The 27,996-nt window shown below is 41.1% G+C and overlaps 1 protein-coding gene across 1 annotated transcript in view; it reads left to right on the plus strand.

Moving 5' to 3' along the window:
• HIPK3 (homeodomain interacting protein kinase 3) overlaps positions 1–27,996 on the plus strand; it is a 191,560-nt gene that overhangs the window by 142,355 nt on the left and 21,209 nt on the right. The window contains exons 4-6 of the mRNA XM_073658122.1: positions 6,686–6,805; positions 8,446–8,532; positions 27,565–27,749. Coding sequence (XP_073514223.1) covers positions 6,686–6,805; positions 8,446–8,532; positions 27,565–27,749 — 392 coding nt within the window. The remainder of the gene's footprint in view (positions 1–6,685; positions 6,806–8,445; positions 8,533–27,564; positions 27,750–27,996) is intronic.

The raw sequence follows: 27,996 nt of genomic DNA on the forward strand, positions 1-27,996 counted from the left end.
CTAACTGAAAAGATGGTAACAAATTGCCAGCTTTCGAGACTACACTGGTCTCTTCATCAGGCATAGTATACCACAAAATCTGAAGAGTCACATATTTATACACAATAAGACACAGAAATAATGCAATAGATGAGACAGATGACGGAAAGCCGAGTTATTATGGGAGAGATAAACAGTTCTGGCTATAAATATTTTAACAGTTAATAGATAAGGAGTGTGAAGGTTTTATTGTCCTGTGACTAGGTCCAGTGTTATGATGCTCCCACAGGTCTGAGGGGCACATTCCTTAGTTGATGTACAATGACCTAAATCCATGCGACACATTCATTCCTGCTCTGAAAGTGTTAAAGGTCACCATCAGTTTATACTCTGAGATTCTTCTTTCTCTTTGAGATTTGAAGTTACCTTTTAATACCAGTAATTTCATGTCTTTTATGCTGTGATCAGGGGAACAAAAATGCTTGGCTACAGGTAGATCTATTCTTTTTTCTTTTATTGTGTGGCGATGATGATTCATCCTTGTCCTAAGGTTTTGCCCTGTCTCCCCTACATACAGACACCCAGCTGGACATTTGGTACATATAATTAAGTACACTACGTTGGATGTGATACAGCTGAACGTACCTAGGATCTTATAGTCCTGATGTGAATTGGGGAATATTATCTAGTCTGTGGTCGTTATAAACGGACAGGTTTTACATTTTTTCTGGTTGCAAGGAAAGGTTCCTGTAGGTGGTGGAGATGACAGGGAGCTTCTGACAATGATGCTTCTTAGATTTGGGGGCTGCCTGAAACACAGAAGTGGGGGGTCTGGAAATATGGATTGTAATAGAGCATCTTTTTGTAGTAAAGGTTGTAGTTTCTGTGCAGCTCTCCTTAGCGCCTCCAGATTTGGATTATAGGTGACTACTAGAGGCACCCGATTGCTTTCTTGTTTAGTCTTGTAATGTAGGAGAAGATTCCTTGATATTCTTGTGGCTCTTGTAATCTGGTTCTCTATTGTGCTTGGATGGTAGCCCTGATTCAAACAGGTCTTTCTGAAGCCATCAAGGTGTTTGTCTCTATCCATAGGGTTGGAACATATCCGATTGTATCTGATGGCTTGGCTGTAGACAATAGAGTTTTTTATGTGTTTTGGATGGAAACTGTCCCATTTAAGGTATGTAGGACAGTCGATTGGTTTCCGGTACAAAAATGTCTCTATTTAATTGTTCTGTAGCTTGATGATGGTGACCTACTGAATAAACTAGCAGCAATAGGTCCTCTACAAGAAGGAACCATCCTGGCCACCATGGATGTGGAATCTTTGTACTCTAATATCCCACACCAGGATGGATTAAATGTCTGCAAAATCTTCATGGAAAATACAGGAATTGATGCTGATTCTGTGGTGAAACTTACTGAATTCATCCTCACCCACAATTACTTTTGAATTTGATAACAACATATATCTGCAGGAGACTGGTACAGCGATGGGAAGTAAAATGGCTCTGCAGTATGCAAATCTTTTCATGGCCAAGCTTGAAAGTGACTTTTTGTCCTCATGTCCCATCAGGCCTCTGGCCTACTATCGTTTCATTGATGATATTTTAATTATCTGGACGGGATCTGAGCAACAGCCGAAGACGTTCCATGAACACTTTAATCGATTTCATCCCACCATCAACCTAACACTCAACTACTCCTGTACTGAAATTAACTTTTTGGACACCATCATCAAGCTACAGAGCAATGAAATAGAGACATCCTTGTACCGGAAACCAATCGACCGTCCTACATACAGTACAGACCAAAAGTTTGGACACACCTTCTCATTTATAGATTTTTCTGTATTTTCATGACTTTGAAAATTGTACATTCACACTGAAGGCATCAAAACTATGAATTAACACATGTGGAATTATATACTTAACAAAAAAGTGTGAAACAACTGAAAATATGTCTTATATTCTAGGTTCTTCAAAGTAGCCACCTTTTGCTTTGATGACTGCTTTGCACACTCTTGGCATTCTCTTAATGAGCTTGTTAATGTGTTAATTCATAGTTTTGATGCCTTCAGTGTGAATGTACAATTTTCATAGTCATGAAAATACAGAAGAATCTTTAAATGAGAAGGTGTGTCCAAACTTTTGGTCTATACTGTACCTTAAATGGGATAGTTTCCATCCAAAACACATAAAAAACTCTATTGTCTACAGCCAAGCCATCAGATACAATCGGATATGTTCCAACCCTATGGATAGAGACAAACACCTTGATGGCCTCAGAAAGACCTTTTTGAATCAGGGCTACCATCCAAGCACAATTGAGAACCAGATTACAAGAGCCACCAGAATATCAAGGAATCATCTCCTACATTGCAAGACTAAACAAGAAAGCAACCTGGTGCCTCTAGTAGTCACCTATAATCCAAATCTGGAGGTGCTAAGGGGAGCTGCACAGAAACTACAACCTTTACTACAAAAAGATGCCCGATTACAGTCCATATTTCCAGCTCCCCTACTTCTGTGTTTCAGGCAGCCCCCAAATCTAAGAAGCATCCTTGAAACTTTCACACTCCTTATCTATTAACTGCTAAAATATTTATAGCCACAACTGTTTATCTCTCCCATAATAACTCTGCTTTCCATCACCTGTCTTATCTATTGCATTATTTTGGTGTCTTATTGTGTATAAATATGTGACTCTTCAGATTTTGTGTTATACAAGCCTGATGAAGAGACCTGCGTAGTCTCGAAAGCTTGCAATTTGTTCCCATCTTTTCAGTTAGCCATTAAAAGGTATCAACCACTGAGGACTCTCAAATCTAAATATTTCACTGTAGATCTTAAATTCTGACTAAGACAATAGGTGTTTACGGTAATGGCTATCATGTACTATGCACTCACCAGGAGTTTGACTATCTTACATTTTGGTATGCTTTGACCACTATGTGTGTAACTTTTGCTGTCATATCAATTGATATACTCTATTTATTGCAGGGTGTACTTACTTTAACCTCACATGCACTAGCCCCTATATAAATAGGTTTTTGACTTTTAATGTCAGGTTGAGACTTGGTCATCCATTAGTTCTGGTGTTACTTGTGTTATTTTTCAGCCATGTTATACAGTTACCGTAGTTTTGGTCCCATTACATGCTTATATGCATATTTTCTGTGTTTGATTGTCATTCATCTTTTTTCTGCATTTTATCCATATACCATCAGTTATATCTTATATCTTGTTTGGTATTTTCCCATGATGTTATCTATCACCCATTACAACAAATCTTTTAACTTCTATGCTTTTATCTTGTATTTTGATCTAATAAAGGTATTGTTTTTAATATCTTTGCAGTCAGTCACTTCTGTAAGTTTTGTGGGACATGATTTGTTTTAAGGTGACAAATTATTACATAAGATAATTGATTTTTAGGGTATGTATCATGGAAAACTGGGGTAAAGTGTCTGTACGATGTCACCTCATAATAGCCATTGTCCCTGCTTATGTATAGAGACTGGCTGTCAGACCATTATGAGAGCTTGCTTGTGCATTAGTCATCAGCGGAAACTGTGGAAGCTGATGTTTACATTTAATACTGTTATTTATTGCTATTAATTCTTGTATTACTACTACAGAGTATTGCTATTTGCTATAATAGAAAAATAATTTCCAGGTGAAGTGTTCTGAAGCCGTGACCTTAATGGGAGTTCATTAGTGTCATCTGCAGCCTTGTCCATCTTCCTATAGAGAATGCCGCCATCCTCTAGAACAGGGGTCTCAAACTCGGCTGGGTATATGGGCCGCAAATGGAAAAAATTTGAATTTGGGGGGCCGCATTTTTTGTTCAATGTGACATTTTTAGTGATACCATTTTTTTTTGTATACACCTTTTGAACATTTTTGCCGTGTTTATTTTTTTATAGCTTGGGTCCTTATGGATGTGGCGATAATAAACGTGTACTTTTTTGTGTTTACTTTAGTTTACATATAAAACAGCATTTTTAGCGCCCAATATTTTTTCATGCTTTATTTTTATTTTTTTTATTTTTACAATTTTGTTTCCCCCAATTGGCCACATACAGTAAAATTGTCTTACAATTAGCATCATATAGTAATAATGGCAAACATCTTGTAGTAATGTCCCCATCTTGTACTAATGTGCCCCAACCAGGTCCCCATCCTGTGGCTATGTGCCCCAACCAGGTCCCCATCCTGTGGCTATGTGCCCCATCCAGGTCCCCATCCTGTGGCTATGTGCCCCATCCAGGTCCCCATCCTGTGGCAATGTTCCCGATCCAGGTCCCCCTCTAGTGGCTCTGTGTCCCATCCAGGTCTCCATCTTGTGGCTATGTGCCCCATCCAGGTCCCCATCCTGTGGCTATGTTCCCCATCCAGGTCCCCATCTTGTGGCTATGTGCCCCATCCAGGTCCCCATCTTGTGGCTATGTGCCCCATCCAGGTCCCCATCTTTTGGCTATGTGCCCCATCCAGGTCCCCATCTTTTGGCTATGTGCCCCATCCAGGTCCCCATCTTGTGGCTATGTGCCACATCCAGGTCCCCATCTAGTGGCTCTGTGCCCCATCCAGGTCCCCATCTTTTGGCTATGTGCCCCATCCAGGTCCCCATCTTGTGGCTATGTGCCACATCCAGGTCCCCATCTAGTGGCTCTGTGCCCCATCCAGGTCCACATCTTGAGGCTCTGTGCCCCATCCAGGTCCACATCTTGAGGCTATGTGCCCCATCCAGGTCCCCATCTTGTGGCTATGTGCCCCATCCAGGTCCCCATCTTTTGGCTATGTGCCCCATCCAGGTCCCCTCTTGTGGCTATGTGCCCCCTGTGCTGTTCTTCACACACATAAAAAAAAAAAAAAAGATGATTCTCACCTGTCCTCCATTCCCTCGGCGTCCTTCCTGCAGATGTGGCCGCAGGCATCACAGAGTCAGACCCCTTGACGATCCCGACCTGGTCCAGGAGGAGCCGCCGACAGCAGCGCTGCATTGCCGCACACAGACTGTCTCCCAGCACAGCATTTCCAATGCCAGCCGCCGGCCAATCAGAGGCCAGCAGCTGACATCAGCGTACGGCAATGACGTCATACTCACTGCGCCGACACGCAGATATCAGCTGCTGGCCTCTGATTGGTCAGCGGCTGTCATTGGAAATGCTGTGCTGGGAAACAGTCTCTGTGTGGCAATTCAGCGCTGCTGTCGGCGGCTCCTCCTGGACCAGGTCAGGATCATCAAGGGGTCTGTGCCTGCGGGCCGCATAAAGCAGCCTCAGGGGCCGCATGCGGCCCGCGGGCCGCGTGTTTGAGACCCCTGCTCTAGAATAATCATGCACTGTATGAAAAGCAGAAGTTATTTAATAAATTTCCTCATCACCTATAGTTCAGAAGTACGCCTGAAACTTTCACTTCCTCTGTTGCTAAAGTCTAAAGCCCTGGCGCAAAGTCTTGGAAGTTTTGAAATACAGCACTCAACTATAGTAAATATACAAAAGGATACGTTAGATTTGTATCTGTTACTTAGGATATATTACAGGTAGTCAGGTGCATCAGACTGTCCCAAAAAAAAGCTTAGGACAGTGTGGACCAGTCTTTTTTAAAGGGATGTGTTAGGTGAGGTGGATCCTCCAAGGTCTGGGTGGGCACACAGGCCACGGGTGTCAGTACAGCAGAAATGTTGTGCACTCGGGATGTGGCCAGCTGAGGGACTGGATACCACAGGTAGACAAGAGATGTCCGGATAACAGCAGACAGGCAGGAGACTGCAGGCAGCTAGGCTGGATGCTGGAAACTGCAGGCAGGCGGAAGACATCCAGGAGACCATAGACAGGCAGTCGGGATGCTGGAAACCACAGTCAGGCGGAAGACGTCTAGCAGGTCAAGGTGTATATTGCATGTCAGAATCTAGCAACACTGAAGTCTTTATACCAAGACACACAGGATACACTGCGAATTTCATCAGTCCATAAAACCTTTGCCTAATAATTCTGCACACAGTGTAGATGTTTTTTTCTAGTTTTGTGTGTTTTGCGTCCTTTTTGTTCGCCTGGTTTCTTTTTTTCCCCCTGCTTTGTGGATGGAGTTTAGTGTTCCAGATATTTCAGCCTGATTTATCAAAAGCTACTTTTTTAAAAGGCAGTTTCACTCCAGTTCTCCCCTTGTATATTTTCAAGTAAGCCAGTTTTTTGCCCTTTCCTATTTTTTTTTCAGTTCGACAGGGAAAAATCCCATTTTTCACTTTGGCCAAGTTCATGAATAACTTTCGTTATTTTGATGCATTTGGCGCCAAAAACTGCACCTCTACATCATTCTTTAATAATGCTCTGTGCTTCACCATATAGACCTATTTTTTATTGACTGATTCATTGCTTATTGTGTGTGCCCCCCACATATGTGATATTGATGACCTTCCTTAAGGATATGCGATCACTATCAGAGTCATGCACTTTAAAGCACTTAGGATACACTGCGAATTTACTTACTTTCTTCAAATTTCTTTCATGTGAACTTTTTTGGTAACGATGATATAAAAAAGTTGCTTATGAATTATTTTGTAGAATATTATTGGATCTCGATGAGCAGCTAATGAAGGATATCGAGATTCTGTGCCCTGTATACTCTAGAAATATTATACTTGGTTAGTAAGGGCTCAGATCCATGTTTAAGTCATTGATTGTTGTCTCTTGTGTTTTTAGATCCGATACATTTCCCAAACTCAAGGATTTCCGGGAGAACATTTGTTAAATGTGGGTGCAAAAACCTCCAGATTCTTCTGCCGTGACCCAGAAGCCCAATACCCTAGTTGGAGGTTAAAAGTATGTAACCCTTTTATATATTTGCAGTGAACCATTAATCTATTAGTGGTTGGGAAATTTTCATTTTTTATTCCAATTCTTCCATACGGTTTTTAACATAACCATGTAAGGTTTGGTTTTTATGGGGCAAGTTGTAGTTTTGAATGAGCCTGGCTGGATAATCACAGGAATGTTTCAGAGACAATATACCGCAGTTAGGAGGTCCAGCAGGGTACCATAGCCCGAAACGATACTAGTCTTTCTGGCGCTGCACCCGGTGATTAACAGGTCTTGGCCATAGTGATAGATCTATCAATCTACTAGAGCAGCACTGGGAAGAATTTGCCGGGAGCAGTACTGGACTAGTCATGTCTCTGGTTATGGTCCTCAGACGAGTATTCTAACTATATTTCCTCTGAAATGCGTGTCAGAGAAAAGTATATATCTGACTGCAATTGTGCAGCCAAGATGGTGATTCATTCTACCCATGGTTTGGGCAGCATGAATGAGCTGAGAGGTTCCCTTTAAAGAGATTGTCCTAGACATATTCATACAACATGCCATGTTTTAAAAGCTCCATCAGTTTCATTTCATTTTAAGAAATACTAAGCCTTTATTGAGGTTGTCTACTATTCGGACACCCCCCATCTCAATCACCATAGTACCCCCAAGTAAAATTATAGCAACTGAACTCTGCTCCGGTGCTCGTGCTGTTCCAGCAATGTCTGCACCTGCTCTCATGGGTCTCACAAGACATTTCTGCAAGGCTTGTGTGACATAAGTCAGCGGCCGCTCTCCTATCCCTTCCTTTGGACGAAACTAACACTGGGAAGAAGTGATGACGTACTGCTGCTCCCACTTCTTCCAGGTGACCGTTTCGTCAAAGGGAAGCGGCTGCAGATTGGCTGCAGGGAGAGCGGGCTCGGACATCCCTGGATTGGTGCTCACACTGGAGGAAGTATAAGTGTTATTATTTTCCATTGAGGAACTATGGTGATTGAGAAGAGGTTTTCTGAGTAGTGGACAGCCCCTTCAATCTGCATCCTGGGAAGCCTCCAGTTAATGGTATATATTGTTAGTCAGGAAGTTAAATGGCGAATGACCCAAAGGCAGAAGCCACTCACAAGATGTCCATAAACATTACATCCAGTGGATCCTGTCAATAATCTAATACATATGGGGTCTCATTCTTCCCAAATAAATGACCAGTCACAATTAACAAACTACTGTAATTGAACATGGTGATGGAGAGGTTGTGAAATATAACCACCAGCCAATCCAGCCATTGTCCAGCATCTAGGATGAATTGCTGGCATAAATCCTTCACTGACATGTGGGCCACATAGCCTGGAAATCACATCACCAGTGTTTACTTCCCGGTGTCTCAGAAGAGCTTAGTCTTCATCCCATTGTACAGATCCAGATACACACGCTACAAATAATGCAGTCTAGTTTCCTACCTTTAGTGAGGAAGGAAGGAAACTAGAGGAAGAGCATGCTAACTCCATACACACGGTTAGCGTACTATAACCACACAGCGATGGGGCTGGTTGGCGTCCTGATTGTCATTTTAGCAGCAGTGATGCTTATGTAAGTGCTGCCTGCATAATCTGACGTGAATTGTGAGTTTGTCCAATTTCTTTATCCTTTCTCAATAACAGACCTTGGAGGAACATGAAACTGAAACAGGAATGAAGTCTAAGGAAGCCAGGAAGTATATTTTCAACAGTTTGGACGATATAGTGCATGTAAGTAAATGATAAATGGATGTTTGGCCCCTGTGCTTCTGGCAGCTCCAGTTATGCCATTTATTCAGTGCTAATGATTCAGAAAATGTCAGGAGTAGGTTGCTAAACCTGGAAGCAATGAGAAAGCAATTCTGTTTTCACATTCTCTGATTATTTATGCCAATGGTTTAGATTTAGATCAGATCAATTGTGAGCAGTGATGTTAATTCGCCTAGTCCAAGACCATTTATTCGCTTAATTTTCTTCTCACATTGTTCATTTCCTTATTGAAAGAGTCTTTAATTCCAGCAGTAGAATTTTCATTCCCCCAAACCTACAGTATAATGATGATCCTAAAGTAGTGGGCAAACGTCAAGGACTGGTAACATTTAGTTTTCTTTGCATTTGGTGAAATGGAAACCACCTGCTCTTTCACCCATTGTGCTGATTCTATCCATTGTCCCAACTTGCACTAAGCAGATACTAAAATCTCAAGATACTGTATACATGAGCATAGTTTGCAGTACTTTCCTATTCCTATTTTTGTGACAGATTTTATTTAATCTGTAATTTCAGAAATCTGAAATTAATACATACCTGACATTGGATATACTAGTATGATCCTGTATGGGAAGATGTTTCTGTATTTGGACATACTAGTACCGTATGTCGTAGTGATGTTGCGAGGGTAATCACTGTGCTATGCTGACACAATCACTGTGAGAACAAGGGTTAACTGCCGAACTCCTGCAGCTACAGCCAGGGTCGATGTAAGCATCGATCCTGGCTGCTTACCCCTATAAGTGCCATGATCAGTAGCATCTACTGCATCTAGATGGTTGGGAGGGAGGAGGCTTCCTTTTTAATCCAATTATCACTACCGCACCTCTATCGATGGTTGATGATGGTTGTCTTGGCAAACAGATGTAAAAAAATGACCTAAATATCTGCGAGGTACAGTGGTCTGTTCGGCCCTTCCATAAGCAGGGACTTAGAGGCCTCTGGTCAGTGTAAGGCCACGTTCACACGTTCAATACTGACCTTCCATCAGCAGGGACTTATAGGCCTCTGGTCAGTGCAAGGCCACGTTCACACATTCAGTACTTTGTCAGTATTTTACATTAGTATTTCTAAACAAAAATCAGGAGTGGAACAATCAGAGGAAGAAAAATGTATAATAGAAGCACGTCACCACTTCTGTATTTTTCACCCACTCCTGGTTTTGTCTTGCACATACTGATGTAAAGTACTGACCAAATACTGAATGTGGCCTATCACGGACAGGTCTAATGCACTGCAATAGGTACGTTGCAATCACACTTTTGAAAGTTCCAGGTCCCATAGTGGGACTACGTAAAAAATGTGTGTACAAATTTAAAAAGATGAAACAAAGACTAAAGAACAAATAAATATCGGAAAAATGTTTTGCAATTTAAGAAACAGTTTTTTCATGTAAAATGAAAAAAAAAAACATAATTGGTATCACTGCATCCAGAAACACCTGTACTATAAAACTATTACATTTTTACAAACGCTGTTTTTTTTTTTTCAGACCACCACACAAAAAGTGGAATAAAACCAGATCAAAAAGTCGTATGTAAAGAAAAAGATCACTGAAAATGTCATCTTCTAAGCTCTCACTCCTCTCCTCTATCAGTGAAAAATAACATTACATTTTTTAGTATAATAAAGTATCAAAACATAGTGATATAAACCTGGTTTCCATATTCCAAAGAATAGCGTGATCTTATCACTTATACTGCACTATGAACAGAGTAAAAACTAGAAAGAAGAAAACAATTCAAATGTTGCAGTTTTCTGTTGATTCTGTCTCCCAAAAATTAGAATAGAAAGTGATCAAAAATAATTTGTACACCAAAATAGCATCAAATATAACTTTAACTCATCCTTAAAAACAAGCCCTCACATAGCTGTGCTGACACAAAAAATACAGGATAGATCTCAAAAATATTGCTACGCAAAATATTATTTTTTGGGAAAAAAAAGTTTTTCACGTGTAAAAATGACAAGATAAAAAGAAAACAATATAAATCAGTTATCTCCATAATCGTACTGAAGAATAAAATTATCTTCTCACATGTACTGAATGATATAAAAAAATGAATAAATTATGTTTATTCGTACATTCTGTCTGCCTAAAATCTGAATAAGGCTATGTGCCCACGATGCAGAAATGCTCAGGATTTTTTCCTGAGCGTTTCTGCATCTCCCTGGCAGAAAAAAACGCATGCGGATTGTACATGCGTTTTCCTGCCAGGGACATGCGGAAATGGAGCGTTATTCACTGACATTTCCGCATGCGGGTTGACAAGCGCTTTCCAAGTGATTAGCATCACTTGGAAAGTGCTTGTGACAACTAGGTCACACTATATAAATCCATGCAAACAGCATGGATTTATATAGTGTGACCCGAGAGAGTGGTAAAAATAAAAAAATAACTATATACTTACCCTCCGATGGCTCGCGCTTGCTTGCTTCGCTCGGCGGTGCCGGCAGCAGTGGATTGAAAGACCTGCTGACGTCGGCGTCGTGACCCGTCACATGACTCTGACGTTAGCGCAGGTCCTTCAATCCACTGCAAAGTTCCGGGAAGCAAGGAGGAGCGCTGCGCGGGCCGACAGAAGGTAAGTATACATTTATTTTTTATTTTATTCTTTTTTTACAGATTTTTTAATGGTACCTGGGTGTGGATGAGACTCTCCTCTCCTCTACACCCGGGTACCATCCGCACATTAGAACGCTTGGATTAGGCATCTACATATACAGTGATGCAACAAAAAAAAACAAAGGCATGTTGCCCTATAGCACACAATGCAGACCACTGGTTGTGTGCAATTACAAGTATTAGACTCCAAAAGACATATGTACCACAAAAGAAGAAAATGGAGCTTTGGTTTAAAGATAAAAAATGTATAAATTTTATTAACACAGAATATCAGACCAAACAAGACACATAATAAAAAGACGTGCAAGAGGGCTAGGAACAGTAGCAGCGGGTACTGGCATTACTAGGGGGGGGGGTTGTGGGGATGACAGGGGAATACATGTCAAAATAGTAGTCAAATATCCATAAATATAGCTTGCACCCATGTAGCCCCTAAACCCCTCACTGTGGCAATAAGACTCCACTAAGTATAGCTCTGCATAGAAACTGATTATTGGCCATATTCAAATTTGTTCAATCACTGATAGGTACCTCAGCCATAAAGATCCAATTAACCGCAGAGAGAAGGGACCCCCATTGGGGCATATAGAAAAAACCACAGTGGAGAAGAATGGCATAAGGCAGTGCTTACCCTAGGTCAGTACAACAGCAAATAGAGGGGATAAGCCTCTTCCCGACGCGCGTTTCGCGTGTAGACTGATCGGCTTTCTCAAGGGAAGGTATGCTAGTGTGGCAACAGGACCTTCAAATACATCATGTGGGAGGTCAGGTGGTGCACCACGTGACCATCAAGCAGCCAATAGCATCCGTAATACTGCGCATGCGCAGTGGATCGAGCAGGTCCCGCAGCAGCAACACGGTGGTCACTTCCGGGAGTACGCAGCGGAGGGCTGCGCAGTCACAGAAGGGAAAACACCGGGCGCTGCTGAGCAGGGCAAGGTCGCGCCACACGCACGCGCACAGAATCTAAATGGCAAAGTGACACAGGGTACATATTAAAGAAACAAAACATAAATGGCACTCTATAAATAAAGTACATAGATATGAATGGAACACATCACCACATAAACTAACAGGTTAACACAGAGTAATAGTAAAGTGCCAAGGCACCAATAACTCTTTATAGATAGGATACAGAAATATCAATGGATCAATTAAAAACATATAACGGTATCCATACATAGTTATGATGCATGCAAAAAATCAGTAATAATAATAATTGCTGGGATGAGGGTGGTGCACAGCTGCATAACTTGGGGGGATAAGGAAGACCTAAACAAAACATAATGGACAAAAAATAAAAACAGGAATTAGGGAACATAGAGGACCACACCAGAGAAGAATAAAAAATAAAAATAATAAAAATAAAAGCTGCTACAATAGAGCTCAACAAATACACAGTGCAGACCATGAAAAGAATGTCACCAGGAGGAGGCACACGCATGGTAGTCCATAGAAATGGGGCATAACTAATAGTCTCGTTCAAACCCTTTGGAGACAGAGTATCCAGTGTGACTATCCACTTTGTTTCAATCTGGGCCAATAAACGCTTCACATTACCCCCTCCAGCCCCAAGATGGATTACGTCTATGCCCCGAATAAGCAGTGATGATGAGTCGCAATTATGAAAGAGGCGAAAATGGCGGGGAAGGGTTTTTAACTCAGAGGGGTCCGTCACAGACTTGGCCGCAGCAATGTCCCTAACGTGCTCCCGAACTCTGACTCTGAGTTCCCTAGATGTAAGGCCCACATAAATGAGTGGACATCCACACGTAGCGTAGTAGATGACATTGGTGGAACTGCACCAAGAGTCATTATGTCCCTCCCAATAAAACTTTAATTTCAACATTTCAACCCACCCTGGGGTGTTTTCCATGCGGCCACTGCTTGGCATGCAGCAATGTCCTACGTACCCGGACTTTTGACTCTGCGGCAGGGGATAAAAAATATGTTATCCGACACCGTATCTCCTGCAGTTCCACCAATGTCATCTACTACACTACGTGTGGCTGTCCACTCATTTATGTGGGCCTTACATCTAGGGAACTCGGAGTCAGAGTTCGGGAGCACGTTAGGGACATTGCTGCGGCCAAGTCTGTGACGAACCCCTCTGAGTTAAAAACCCTTCCCCGTCATTTTTGCCTCTTTCATAACTGTGACTCATCATTACTGCTTATTCGGGGCATAGACGTAATCCATCTTGGGGCTGGAGGGGGTAATGTGAAGCGTTTATTGGCCCAGATTGAAACAAAGTGGATAGTCACACTGGATACTCTGTCTCCAAAGGGTTTGAACGAGACTATTAGTTATGCCCCATTTCTATGAACTACCATGCGTGTGCCTCCTCCTGGTGACATTCTTTTCATGGTCTGCACTGCGTATTTGTTGAGCTCTATTGTAGCAGCTTTTATTTTTATTATTTTTATTTTTTATTCTTCTCTGGTGTGGTCCTCTATGTTCCCTAATTCCTGTTTTTATTTTTTGTCCATTATGTTTTGTTTAGGTCTTCCTTATCCCCCCAAGTTATGCAGCTGTGCACCACCCTCATCCCAGCAATTATTATTATTACTGATTTTTTGCATGCATCATAACTATGTATGGATACCGTTATATGTTTTTAATTGATCCATTGATATTTCTGTATCCTATCTATAAAGAGTTATTGGTGCCTTGGCACTTTACTATTACTCTGTGTTAACCTGTTAGTTTATGTGGTGATGTGTTCCATTCATATCTATGTACTTTATTTATAGAGTGCCATTTATGTTTTGTTTCTTTAATATGTACCCTGTGTCACTTTGCCATTTAGATTCTGTGCGCGTGCGTGTGACGCGACCTTGCCCTGCTCAGCAGCGCCCGGTGTTTTCCCTTCTGTGACTGCGCAGCCCTCCGCTGCGTACTCCCGGAAGTGACCACCGTGTTGCTGCTGCGGGACCTGCTCGATCCACTGCGCATGCGCAGTATTACGGATGCTATTGGCTGCTTGATGGTCACGTGGTGCACCACCTGACCTCCCACATGATGTATTTGAAGGTCCTGTTGCCACACTAGCATACCTTCCCTTGAGAAAGCCGATCAGTCTACACTCGAAACGCGCGTCGGGAAGAGGCTTATCCCCTCTATTTGCTGTTGTACTGACCTAGGGTAAGCACTGCCTTATGCCATTCTTCTCCACTGTGTTTTTTCTATATGCCCCAATGGAGGTCCCTTCTCTCTGCGGTTAATTGGATCTTTATGGCTGAGGTACCTATCAGTGATTGAACAAATTTGAATATGGCCAATAATCACAGTTTCTATGCAGAGCTATACTTAGTGGAGTCTTATTGCCACAGTGAGGGGTTTAGGGGCTACATGGGTGCAAGCTATATTTATTGATATTTGACTACTATTTTGACATGTATTCCCCTGTCATCCCCACAACCCCCCCCCCCCCCTAGTAATGCCAGTACCCGCTGCTACTGTTCCTAGCCCTCTTGCACATGTCTTTTTATTATGTGTCTTGTTTGGTCTGATATTCTGTGTTAATAAAATTTATACATTTTTTATCTTTAAACCAAAGCTCCATTTTCTTCTTTTGTGGTACATATACAGTGATGCGTAATCCATGCGGTCTAATGCAAGTCAATGACGGCGAAGACGCAGCGCTTCCGCAAAATAATTGGTAGTGCTGCGTTTTTTTCCGCAATGATAATCAGCAGCGGAAATCTCCGCAGCATGGGCACAGCACATGCGGATTATCATTGGGGAACATTGCTGCCCTTCTACCATGCTTTTTTAATCCGTTTCTGCAGTGTTTCCGCAGCTGCAGAAACGCATTAAAAATGCATCGTCTGCACACAGCCTAAGGCTAGTTTCACACTTATCCTGTGCTCTACAGGGAGCACTTATACTAGGGTCGCTTCTAACCTAAAAAAAAACAACAACTCTCGTCTCTGTTCCAAGGTATTTTATCATTTAAGGTATACACAAAAGTGCAGTAGACTACACTTTTGTGTGTCCAAAAAGATGGACCGCCCAGAAAAAAAAAGATACAGGGCCCAGAGTGACTCAATTTGCCTCATTATAGTGAGTGGTTCCTCGGGGGGTTGTCTAAATCAATTTTTTTTGTTTCAGATTTAGAGGGAAACCCCCAACATAACTGCTTAGTGTATAACATAACATTATAACACCCAATTTTGAAAGGAATTCATCTAGGGTTGTGGGGGATATTTTCACACCAATTCCTTAAGGCTCTACTTTTCAAAATTGGATCACTTGCGGGTGGTTTGTGCAGTTTTCCCAACAGCCAAATAGCGCTCCTTCACTTTTGAGCCCTGCCGTGAGCACAGAGTAGTTTCCGTCTACATTTGTAAAATCAGCGTACTCCAGAGAAATTGCACAACAAATGATGGGGTGCATGTCTCGACTTACCCTTGTGAAAAAGAAAAAATGGGCCTAAAACAACATTTTAGTAGAAAAATTGTCACTTTCATGTTTTTTTTATTCAACGTTGCATTTATTTCTGTGAAGCATCTGAAAGGTTAACAAATATTCTGAATGCAATTTTAGATATTTCGAGGGATGCAATTTTCCTTTAAATTGTTTTTTTTTATGGGGGAGGTGGTGTAATGATATTAGTCTCCTCAAATTACTTCATACATAAAGCAGTCCCTAAAAAATAGACTGTGTATTTTTTCTTTGGGAAAATTGCTGCTAAACTTTTAACCCTTCCCTTTTAACCCCTTTTTTAACCCTGACAAAAAAAAAAACTTTTGAAAAATGTTACTGACATAAAGTAGACTTGTGGTAAATGTTATTGATTTACTTTGAATGGTGTGACCGTCTGTTTTAATGGCCTTACAAATTCAAACTTTGAAACTTGCTAATTTTTCAAAACTTTTTTTAAATTTCAAATATTTTTATAAATGCAAACTACAACAAGCTAAATTTACAATTTATATAAAGTACAGTGTGTTGTGAAAAAAAGTGTCAGGATCAATGGTATTAGTGGAAGGACTGCCGCATTATTGCCACATAAAGTGACATCCACCGGTCAGATTAGGAAAGTTTGGCCTGGTCAGGTGAAATCTGGCTTTGGTGGGAAGGGGTTAATGTTGATATCAGTGGCTGATAATGACCATTGATTGACCCAATACCTGCCTCACATTGTTATCTAATGAATGTGTCAGTAGGAGCCCTCATTTAATTCCTAGTTTAGCTTTGTACATATTGTAATGTGACCTACATCTCCTCCTTCCTCCTTACACATGTGTTTGATGATGAGTCTCTGTAGGAGATTGTCCTGTCACTTCTTCTATGTGTCTTGCTGTACTATGAGCATTTGCTGTTGTCATCTTATTTTGTTATTTTTCTATTCATTATTCCTTACCGCTTTATCACATCTTACTGCACTTCATACATTCACTACTGCAACTTTCAGTGACATTTTTCTGTCTGACGCGCACAGCTGTTTCATGGGAAACCCACCTACATATCAGTATGTTTTTGGCTTGAAGGAGGAAGCCCACATAGACATGCACCCTGTGTTACTATTTGTAGACTTGTGACATTTTGAGTAAAGTATCTTCAAGTGTGTATTAACCTTCGGGGGGACTTTTATGTATCAGTGTGGCTTTATTTGATGAGAAACTTACTAAGCCGGTGGCCTTTTTTTATCACACTATTTCTTGCCATGTGTTTTTATCATCCGTGTTTTTCCTGTTTCCATATAAATATGGTGGTTGGGTATACGTATGTTCGTACATACAAACATATATATAGATATATGTATATATATATATGTTTGTATACAATATATACATATAATATACATACAGAGAGAGATAATCAGCATTTTTCCTGTGTGTTTATATACAGTGGCATGTAAATGTTTGGGCACCCCTGGTCAAAATTATTGTTATTGTGAACAGTTAAGCAACTTGAAGATGAAATGATCTCTAAAAGGCCTAACGTTAAAGATGACACATTTCCTTAGTATTTTTTGGGAAAAATTATATATCTTGATCTTACATGTTAAAAATTACAAAAAGGAAAATTGACCAATGCAAAAATTTTGGGCACACTGCATGGTTAGTACCTAGTAGCACCGCTGCAAGTATCACAGCTTATAAATGTTTTTTGTAGCTTTCAAGTCTTGGTTGAGGGATTTTCATCCATTCTTTTTTGGAAATTTCTTCCAGCTCTGTGAGATTTCTGGGTAGTCTAGCATGTATTGCTATTTTAATGTCTAGCCACAGATTTTCAATGATCAGATCAGGGGACTGTGAGGGCCATTGTAAAACCCTCAGCTTCCACCTTTTGAGGTAATATAGTGTGGATTTTGACATGTGTTTAGGATCATTATCCATTTGTTGAAGCCATCCTCTTTTCAACTTCAGCTTCTCTACAGATTGTGTTATGTTTGCATCAAGAATGTGTTGAAATGTCAATGAATCCATTCTTCCCTCTACCTGTGAAATGTTCCCCGTGCCTTTGGCTGCAAAACAAGCCCAAAGCATGAATGATCCACCCCCATTCTTAATGGTTGGGGAGATGTTTTTTTTCCTGAAATTCAGTGCCCTTTTCTTCCCCACACATACCTTTGATCATTGTAGCCAAGGAGTTCTATTTTAACCTCATCGGGCCACAGGACTTGTTTCCAAAATGCATCAGGCTTGGTTACATGTTCTTTTGCATACTTCTGACGCTGAATTTTAGGGTGAGGATGTAGGAGAGGTTTTCTTCTGATAACTCTTCCATAAAGGTTATATTTGTGCAGGGCAATCGTACCAGCGGCTCTCACTGAAATGTTGTTTGGTCTCCATGCCTTATCTTGACCTCCACTGTTCCTGTTAACTGCCATTTCTTAATTACATTTCAAACTGAGGAAAGGGCAACTTTAAAACGCTTTGGTATCTTCTTATAGCCTTCTGCTTTGTGGGCCTCCACCATTTTCATTTTCAGAGTGCTAGACAGCTGCGTAGAAAAAGCCATGGCTGCTGTTTTTTTTGGCTCAGGGTTAGAGGAGGCTATGTTTTTATGAAGCTGTGAAATTTACATCACCTGCCCTTTCCTAACAATGATAGTGAACAAGTCACAACCCTAACAGGCTAATTAAGGTCTGAAACCTTGGTCAAAGTTATCTGAGCATACAAATCTCCAAGGGTGCCTAAACTATTGCATCAGCCCTTTTTTCTTTTTGTAATTTTTAAAATGAAAAAGAAAATTGTAAAAAAAAATTTGTATAAAATTCAAACGAAATGTGTCATCTTTAACTTTAGGCCTCTTACAGATCATTTCATCTTTAACTTGCCTAACTGTTCACAATAACAGTAATTTTGACCAGGGGTGCCCAAACTTTTACATGCCACTGTATGTATGTATATGTGTGTGTGTGTGTACATATATAGTGTGTACATATATATATATATATATATATAGTGTGTATATATATATATATATATATATATATATATATATATATATATATATAGTGTGTATATGTATATATAGTGTGTACACATATATATATATATATATATATAGATAGATATAGTGTGTACATATATATATATATATATATATATATATATATATATATACACACTATATCTATGTACACACTATATCTATCTATCTATATATATATATATATGTGTACACACTATATATACATATACACACTATATATATATATATATATATATATATATATATATACACATATACACACTATATATATATATATATATATATATATATATACATATACACACTATATATATATATATATATAATATAGTGTGTGTATTTATAATATATATATATATATATATGGAAGGGAGAAGAAAAGAGAGCGCACGTTTCTAAAATATTTAATTTCAGAATACTTGTGGGTATACAATATTTTTTGTTGTTGCATGTGTTGCTTTTACTTCCAACAACTGGTATATAAAAACATACGTGTATTCAAATGCAACATTCATTTTTATATATATATATATAATATATTTATCCACACACTACCGTGGAAAAGTTTAGGGTCACCCAGAGAATTGTGTTTTCCATGAAAACTCCTACTTTTATTTATCAAATGAGTTGCAAAATGAATAAAAAATATAGTCCAGACAGTGACAAGGTTAGAAATAATGATTTTTATTTGAAAAGAATAATTTTCTCCTTCAAACTTTGCTTTCGTCAAAGAATGCTCCGTTTGCAGCAATTACAGCATTGCAGACCTTTGGCATTCTAGCTGTTAATTTGCTGAGATAATCTTGAGAAATTTCACCTCATGCTTCCTGAAGCCCCTCCCACAAGTTGGATTGGCTTGATGGGCACTTTTTGCATACCATACGGTCAAGCTGCTCCCACACCAGCTCAATGGGGTTGAGATCTGGTGACTGCGCTGGCCACTCCATTACAGATAGAATACCAGCTGCCTGCTTCTTCCCTAAATAGTTCATGCATAATTTGGAGGTGTGCTTTGGGTCATTGTCCTGTTGTAGGATGAAATTGGCTCCAATCAAGCGCTGTCCACAAGGTATGGCATGGCGTTGCAAAATGGAGTGATAGCCTTCCTTCTTCAAAATCCCATTTACCTTGTACAAATTTCCCACTTTACCAGCACCAAAGCAACCCCAGACCATCACTTTACCTCCACCATGCTTGACAGATGGCGTCAGGCACTCTTCCAGCATCTTTTCAGTTGTTCTGCGTCTCACAAATGTTCTTCTGTGTGATCCAAACACCTAAAACTTTGATTCGTCTGTCCATAAATTTTTTTTCCAATCTTCCTCTGTCCAATGTCTGTGTTCTTTTGCCCATATTAATCCTTTTCCTTTTATTAGCCAGTCTCAGATATGGCTTTTTATTTGCCACTTTGCCCTGAAGGCCAGCATCCCGGAGTCGCCTCTTCACTGTAGATGTTGACACTGGCGTTTTGCGTGTACTATTTAATGAAGCTGCCAGTTGAGCTGTGAGGCGTCGATTTCTCAAACTAGACTCTAATGTACTTGTCTTGTTGCTCAGTTGTGCAGCGGGGACCTCCCACTTCTCTTTTTACTCTGGTTAGAGCCTGTTTGTGCTCTCCTGAAGGGAATAGTACACACCGGTGTAGGAAATCTTCAGTTTCTTGGCAATTTCTCGCATGGAATAGCTTTCATTTCTAAGAACAAGAATAGACTGTCGAGTTTCACATGAAAGTTCTCTTTTTCTGGCCATTTTGAGAGTTTCATAAAACAAACAAATGTAATGCTCCAGATTCTCAACTAGCTCAAAGGAAAGTCAATTTTATAGCTTCTCAAATCAGCCAAACCTTTTTCAGCTGGGCTAACATACTGTGCAAGGGTTTTCTAGGGTTTTTTTAAACATCCATTAGCCTTCTTACAGTTAGCAAACACAATGTACCATTAAAACACTGGGGTGGTGGTTGTTGGAAATGGGCCTCTACACTGTGTTCCAAATTATTATGCAAATAATATTTTCTCAGATTTTCCCAAATTACCTATATGAATTGCAGTCATTGTAATTTTCCAGTCAAATAACTATTAGAGTACAATTGAAAGGTTTTTGTACAAACTGCCTATGATAACAGTATATTTTTAAAAAAATAAAAAAATCAAACTGCACTCAAAATGCATGTTCCAAATTATTATGCACAGCAGAGTTTTCAACCTTTTCATTTTAATAAAGAACAAAAAAATGGTCATTTTTGAAATTATAAGCATTTAGCAGGTTATTACAAACTGAAATCAAACAGTTTTCAACTCAAAACTTTATTCTAGGTGATGTTACATTTGCACATAGGACCCCTTGTTCGAAAGGAGCTTCTGAACTCTCTCGTCCATTGAATTTGTCAGGTTTTGGATGGTTTCTGCTTTAATTGTTTTGCATGAGGACAGAATACCCTCCCAGAGCTGTTGCTTAGATGTGAACTGCCTCCCGCCATCATAGACACTCCTTTTGATGATGCTCCAGCAGTTCTCAATGGGGTTGAGGTCAGGGCAGCATGGGTGCCACACCATAAGTTTGTCCCCTTTTATGCCCATAGCAGCCAGAGATGCAGATGTGTTATGTGCAGCATGAGACGGGGCATTATCATGCATGAAAATGATCTTGCTGCGGAATGCACGGTTCTTCTTCTTGAACCATGGAAGGAAGTGCTGTTTGAGAAACTCAACATACATTATGGAGTTCATCTTTACCCCTTCAGGGATCCTAAAAGGGCCGACAATCTCTCTCCCCATGATTCCAGCCCAAAACATTACTCCACCTCCTCCTTGTTAGCGCCGTAGCAGTGTTTGCATGGGGTGTCCATCAACCAGTCATCCTCCACTCCATCCATCTGGACCATCGAGATCATTTCATGCATGATAATGCCCCGTCTCATGCTGCACATAACACATCTGCATCTCTGGCTGCTATGGGCATAAAAGGGGACAAACTTATGGTGTGGCACCCATGCTCCCCTGACCTCAACCCCATTGAGAACCTCTGGAGCATCATCAAAAGGAGTGTCTATGATGGCGAGAGGCAGTTCACATCTAAGCAACAGCTCTGGGAGGGTATTCTGTCCTCATGCAAAACAATTAAAGCAGAAACCATCCAAAACCTGACAAATTCAATGGATAAGAGAGTTCAGAAGCTCCTTTCGAACAAGGGGTCCTATGTGCAAAAGAAACATCACCTAGAATAAAGTTTTGAGTTGAAAACTGTTTGATTTCAGTTTGTAATAACCTGCTAATGCTTATAATTTCAAAAATGACCATTTTTTTGTTCTTTATTAAAATGAAAGGTTGAAAACTCTGCTGTGCATAATAATTTGGAACATGCATTTTGAGTGCAGTTTGAGTTTTTTATTTTTTTCAAAATATACTGTTATCATAGGCAGTTTGTACAAAAACCTTTCAATTGTACTCTAATAGTTATTTGACTGGAAAATTACAATGACTGCAATTCATATAGGTAATTTGGGAAAATCTTAGAAAATATTATTTGCATAATTTGGAACACCGTGTATACACCTATGTAGATATTGCAATAAAAACGATGTTTGCAGCTAGAATAGTCAATTACCACATTAACAATGTATAGAGTGTATTTCTGATTCATTTAATGTTAGCTTCATTGAAAAAAAATGTACTTTTCTTTAAAAAATAATGATTTTTCTAAATAACCCCAAACTTTTGAATGGTAGTGTAATATATATTTATACAATGCTGGCGCTGTTGATAGTTGTGCCCTTCAGGCAGGCATGGTGGCAGCCTGTACCCTGTGACCCCTGTAGGCTTGTACTCGCACAGGTCACTAAAGAGGTCGGTACTTGCTGTCAGGTGTCACAATGGAGCCGGTCATGTCCGGGATTGCTAGTTGTGCAGTTACCTAGTAAAGAGGGAATGTGACAGGAGGGAGCGCAGAGATGAAGGCAGGCGGCAGAGGAGAAGGGGGTGATCAGCTTGACATGCTCCGGACAGATCACAGCGCCGCTCCCTCCAGAGGTGCAGTGGGATTTGCGCTCGCTATCTGCCCACTGCTGCGAGGCTCGAGCCCAGTTCAGCACCCAGAGCAGAGGCCGCTGCCTGCACCTCTCCATGCAGCCTCCCTCTCTCCTTGCCTCCCTTCCCCGCTTGTTGTTGCGCAGTCGGAAATGAGACTCACCTGCCAGAGAGGAAAAAGCCGCAGCGGTGCTGGAGAGCAGAGGCGGCCGCCTCTCAGGCATCTTTCTGCCTCGAACAGACGGTCTCGTCACCCCCCCCCAATCCCCACGGGGGACACGAAGGGAGCAGAGCACAGGCAGCGGCTGAGGCAAATGAAGGAGAGGGAGAAGGGTTATGAGTGAGATGTCACTAAAGGGGGGGGGGGGGGGGATTCCGGGTGGCCGGGGAGAGTCAGTCTGGGACTGAGCTCGTAACACCCCCCTCTCGCTGTTGCTTTTACGTCCAACATCTGTTATATAAAAACATAGTAGGGATATAAAAACGTGTGTATTCGAATGCAACGTTGTGTCAAAATTTCAAGGCAATCGGTGAAGAGGTGAAGAACTTTCTAAGATTTAAGATTTTGAACAATGGAGAGGTCTGTAATTTTTATCGTAGGTACACTTCAACTGTGAGAGACAGAATTTAAAAAAAATCAGAAAATCACATTGTATGATTTTTAAATAATTAAAAAAATAAATTATATTGCATTTTATTGCATGAAATAAGTGTTTGATCACCTACCAACCAGCAAGAATTCTGGCTCTAAAAGACCTGTTAGTTTTTCTTTACCTGCACTCATTACCTGTATTCATTTTACCTGTTTGAACTCGTTACCTGTATAAAAGACATCTGTCCACATAATCAATCACACTCCAACCTGTCCACCATGGCCAAGACCAAAGAGATGTCTAAGGACACCAGGGACAAAATTGTAGACCTGCACAAGGCTGGGATGGGCTACAGGACAATAGGCAAGCTGCTTGGTGAGAAGGCAACAACTGTTGGCACAATTATTAGAAAATGGAAGAAACACAAGATGACTGTCAATCTTCCTCGGTCTGGGGCTCCATGCAAGATCCCGTCCCCCATCCTGGCAAGGATAATTCTGAGAAAGGTCAGGAATCAGCCCAGAACTACACAGGAGGACCTGGTCAATGACCTGAAGAGAGCTGGGACCATAGTCTCAAACATTACCGTTAGTAACACACTACGCCGTCATGGATTAAAATCCTGCAGGGCACGCAAGGTCCTCCTGCTCATGCCAGCACATGTCCAGGCCCGTTTGAAGTTCGCCAATGACCATCTGAATGATCCAGAGGAGGCATGGGAGAAGGTCATGTGGTCAAATGAGACCAAAATAGAACTTTTTGGTATTAGCAACACACGCCATGTTTGAAGAAAGGAGAAGGATGAGTACAACCCCAAGAACACCGTCCCAACTGTGAAGCATGGTGGGGGAAACCTTTTACTTTGGGGATGCTTTTCTGCAAAGGGGACAGGACGACTGCAACGTATTGAAGGGAGGATGGATGGGGTCATGTATTGCGATATTTTGGCCAACAACCTCATTCCCTCAGTAAGAGCATTGAAGATGGGTCATGGCTGGGTCTTCCCACATGGCAATGACCTGAAACACAGCCCCGAAACCTGAAAGATCTGGAGAAGATCTGTATGGAGGAGTGGGCCAAAATCCCTGCTGCAGTGTGCGCACACTTAGTCAAAAACTACAGGAAATGTCTGTACCAAATATTAAGTTCTGTTTTTCTATTGTGTCAAATACTTATTTCATGCAATAAAATGGAAATTAATTATGTAAAAATCATACAATGTGATTTTCTGGATTTTATGTTTAGATTCTGTCTCTCAGTTGAATTGTACCTACCATAAAAATTACAGACCTCTCCATTCTTTGTAGGGCACACACACACCTTTATACACTTACATTTACACATACATATAATGTGTTTGTATAAGTATATAATATCGTATTTTTCGGACTATAAGACGCACCGGACCATAAGACGCACCTAGGTTTTAGAGGAGGAAAATAGAAAAAAAATTAAGCAAAAAATGTGGTCATGATGCACTGTTATGGGGAAGGGGGTCTGCTGCTAACACTGGTATTGGGGTAATGTCCTCCAATTCTGTTAATATCCTCCATCCTGGTATGTATGGCCCCTCCTTCCTGGTATCCGTGACTCTCCTCCCCATCCTGGTATACGTGGCCCTCATCCCCATCCTGGTATGCAAGGCACCCCAATCCCCCATCCTGGTATGCATGGCACCCCTTGATCCTGATATGCTTGGCACCCCTTGATCCTGGTATGCATGGCACCCCTTGATCCTGGTATGCATGGCACCCCTTGATCCTGGTATGCATGGCACCCCTTGATCCTGGTATGCATGGCACCCCTTGATCCTGGTATGCATGGCACCCCTTGATCCTGGTATGCATGGCACCCTTTGATCCTGGTATGCATGGCACCCCTTGATCCTGGTATGTATGGCACCCCTTGATCCCCCCCCATCCTAGTATGCATGGCACCCCTTGATTCTCCCATCCTGGTATGCATGGCACCCCTTGATTCCACCATCCTGGTATGCATGGCACCCCTTGATTCCCCCATCCTGGTATGCATGGCACCCCTTGATTCCCCCATCCTGGTATGCATGGCACCCCTTGATTCCCCCATCCTGGTATGCATGGCACCCCTTGATCCCTCATCCTGGTATGTATGGCACCCCTTGATTCCCCCATCCTGATATGCATGGCACCCCTTGATTCCCCCATCCTGGTATGCATGGCACCCCTTGATTCCCCCATCCTGGTATGCATGGCACCCCTTGATTCCCCCATCCTGGTATGCATGGCACCCCTTGATTCCCCCATCCTAGTATGCATGGCACCCCTCCATCCTGGTATGCTTGGCACCCCCTAATGCCCAGCACGCTGCCCACAAAAAAAACTGTGTGCGTGGGGAGCAGTGGCCATTCACTCTCTTCAATAGCGCATACAAGTTTACACACTCTTGTTAAAATGGCTGGTCTTTGTTTTATAAAAAAAAATCACACCAAGAAAAACAATTTCCGTACTTTCTCCACTTTTTAGATATTTTTCTTTGTAAGAAAAGGCTTCCGTTTTCCTACCATACCTCATAGTTCAGACATATGAAGAATATGGGAGATTGTTCCCACATGCTGTACACAATCAGTACTGGCCAGAAATTCCTGCAGCTCCTTTAATGTTGCTGCAGGCCTCTTGGCAGCCTCCGAGACAGATTTTCTTCTTGCCTTCTCAACTTTTAAGGAACGTCCATTCCTAAGTAATGTCACTGTTGTGCCAAATTGAAGCCACTTTTTCATGACCATAATTTTTGTTCCATGGAATATCTAATGCCTTGGACATCTTTTTGTATCCTTCTGACTTTTAACGCTTAACAATAAGATCCCTTTGCTGTGTTGTAAGCGGCTTTTGGAATATGGATTTTACTGTAAAATGCAACTAAGAAAATGCAATGAATATCCCACTAGAGCAGGTAACTTTTATATGGGGTTAATCAGAATCACTGTAAGTGATGGCAGCAGTGTACTGACTTCTATGTAGCATGAGTTTAAATGTGATTAGATAATTACAGTACATAACATCATCAAAAGATTCAGAGATTCTGGAGAAATCCATGTGGACAAAGGGACAAGGCCGACAAATATTGGTTGCTTGTGATCTATGGGCCCCCAGGCGGCAAAACATGAAAAATTGGCATGATTCAGTCTTACAATTCACTGAAATGCAAAAATGGCCAGCGTTTAACCTCTGATCTGTGTAATGCTGTGAGTAAAATATGGCTGTAAGAGGTTTCTGTAATCACGGACTTCACTGAATACAGATATTACCTGTGAATTGAGAATTTTGAGACTGATCAGTCCTGGAGGAGAAAGAAGCCGATTTCTCTGATAAGATATCTTACAAAGTTTCTTATTTTTGTGTGTACTATTTATTTATGGAATAAAAATTAAAACAGTTACTATTAATGTAAAGGGCAGGGTTCTCCATTCATAAATTTCATAGAATCATAGAATGGTAGAGTTGGAAGGGACCTCCTGGGTCATCTGGTCCAACCCCCTGCTCAAAGCAGGATTCACTAGATCATCTCAGACAGATGTCTGTGCAGCCTCTGTTTGAAGACGTCCATTGAAGGGGAACTCACCACCTCTCGTGGCAGCCTGTTCCACTCATTAATCACCCTAACTGTCAAAAAGTTTTTTCTAATATCTAATCTGTGTCTCCTCCCATTTAGTTTCATCCCATTGCTTCTAGTCTTTCCTTGTGCAAATGAGAATAAAGATGATCCTTCTACAATGTGACAGCCCTTGACATATTTGTAGACAGCTATTAAGTCTCCTCTCAGTCTTCTTTTTTGCAAGCTAAACATTCCCAAATCCTGCAACCGTTCCTCATAGGACATGGTTTGCAGACCAGTCACCATTCTGGTCGCTCTTCTCTGAACTTGCTCCAGTTTGTCGATGTCTTTTTTAAAATGTGGTGCCCAAAACGGTACACAGTATTCCAGATGAGGTCTGACCAAAGAGGAGTAAAGACCGATAATGACTTCACGTGATCTAGACTGTATGCTTCTGTTAATACATCCCAGAATTGTATTTGCCTTTTTTGCTGCTGCATCACACTGTTGACTCATGTTCAGTCTATGATCTATTAGTATACCTAAGTCTTTTTCACATGTACTGTTGCTTAGCTCTATTCCTACCATTCTGTATATGCTTTTTTCATTTTTCATTTTTTCATTTTTGCATCCTTCTGACTGGTCGTCATTAAATATGTTTTGATCATGCGCAATTTTTACAACTTTTTGTTTAAATTAAAGGTGATTGATTGACATTGTTCATTGATTCCAGGTGAACATGGTGATGGATCTGGATGGTAGTGACCTGGTGGCAGAGAAAGCAGATAGGAGAGAATTTGTGGGCCTGCTGAAGAAGATGTTGATGATCGATGCTGATTTGAGGATCAGTCCGGCTGACACCCTAAGCCACTCCTTTGTTACCATGAAGCACCTCCTCGATTTTCCCCACAGCAATCAGTAAGTCACTGATCGGCACATCTGGTGAAGCTCTTAGATTTCTGAGCAGCATTGTGAATCCCAGGATGGTATTGTCCATTTGGCTGACATACAGGGCTCTCTTTACTGCTATAGAAGACTCTGAGGCAGCACTACTGTGCACAGCACGCTTTGTATAATGCTAATGGGATTTCTCTGTAGATGTCTAATCTTCAGTCTTATAGAATTAAAATGGCCCTTCACAGTCTCTATGCACAATGGGGATTTG

Source organism: Phyllobates terribilis, unplaced genomic scaffold (genome assembly GCF_046119375.1).
Source record: "Phyllobates terribilis strain yellow unplaced genomic scaffold, ASM4611937v1 Scaffold_13__5_contigs__length_258822181, whole genome shotgun sequence".
NCBI lineage: Eukaryota > Metazoa > Chordata > Amphibia > Anura > Dendrobatidae > Phyllobates > Phyllobates terribilis.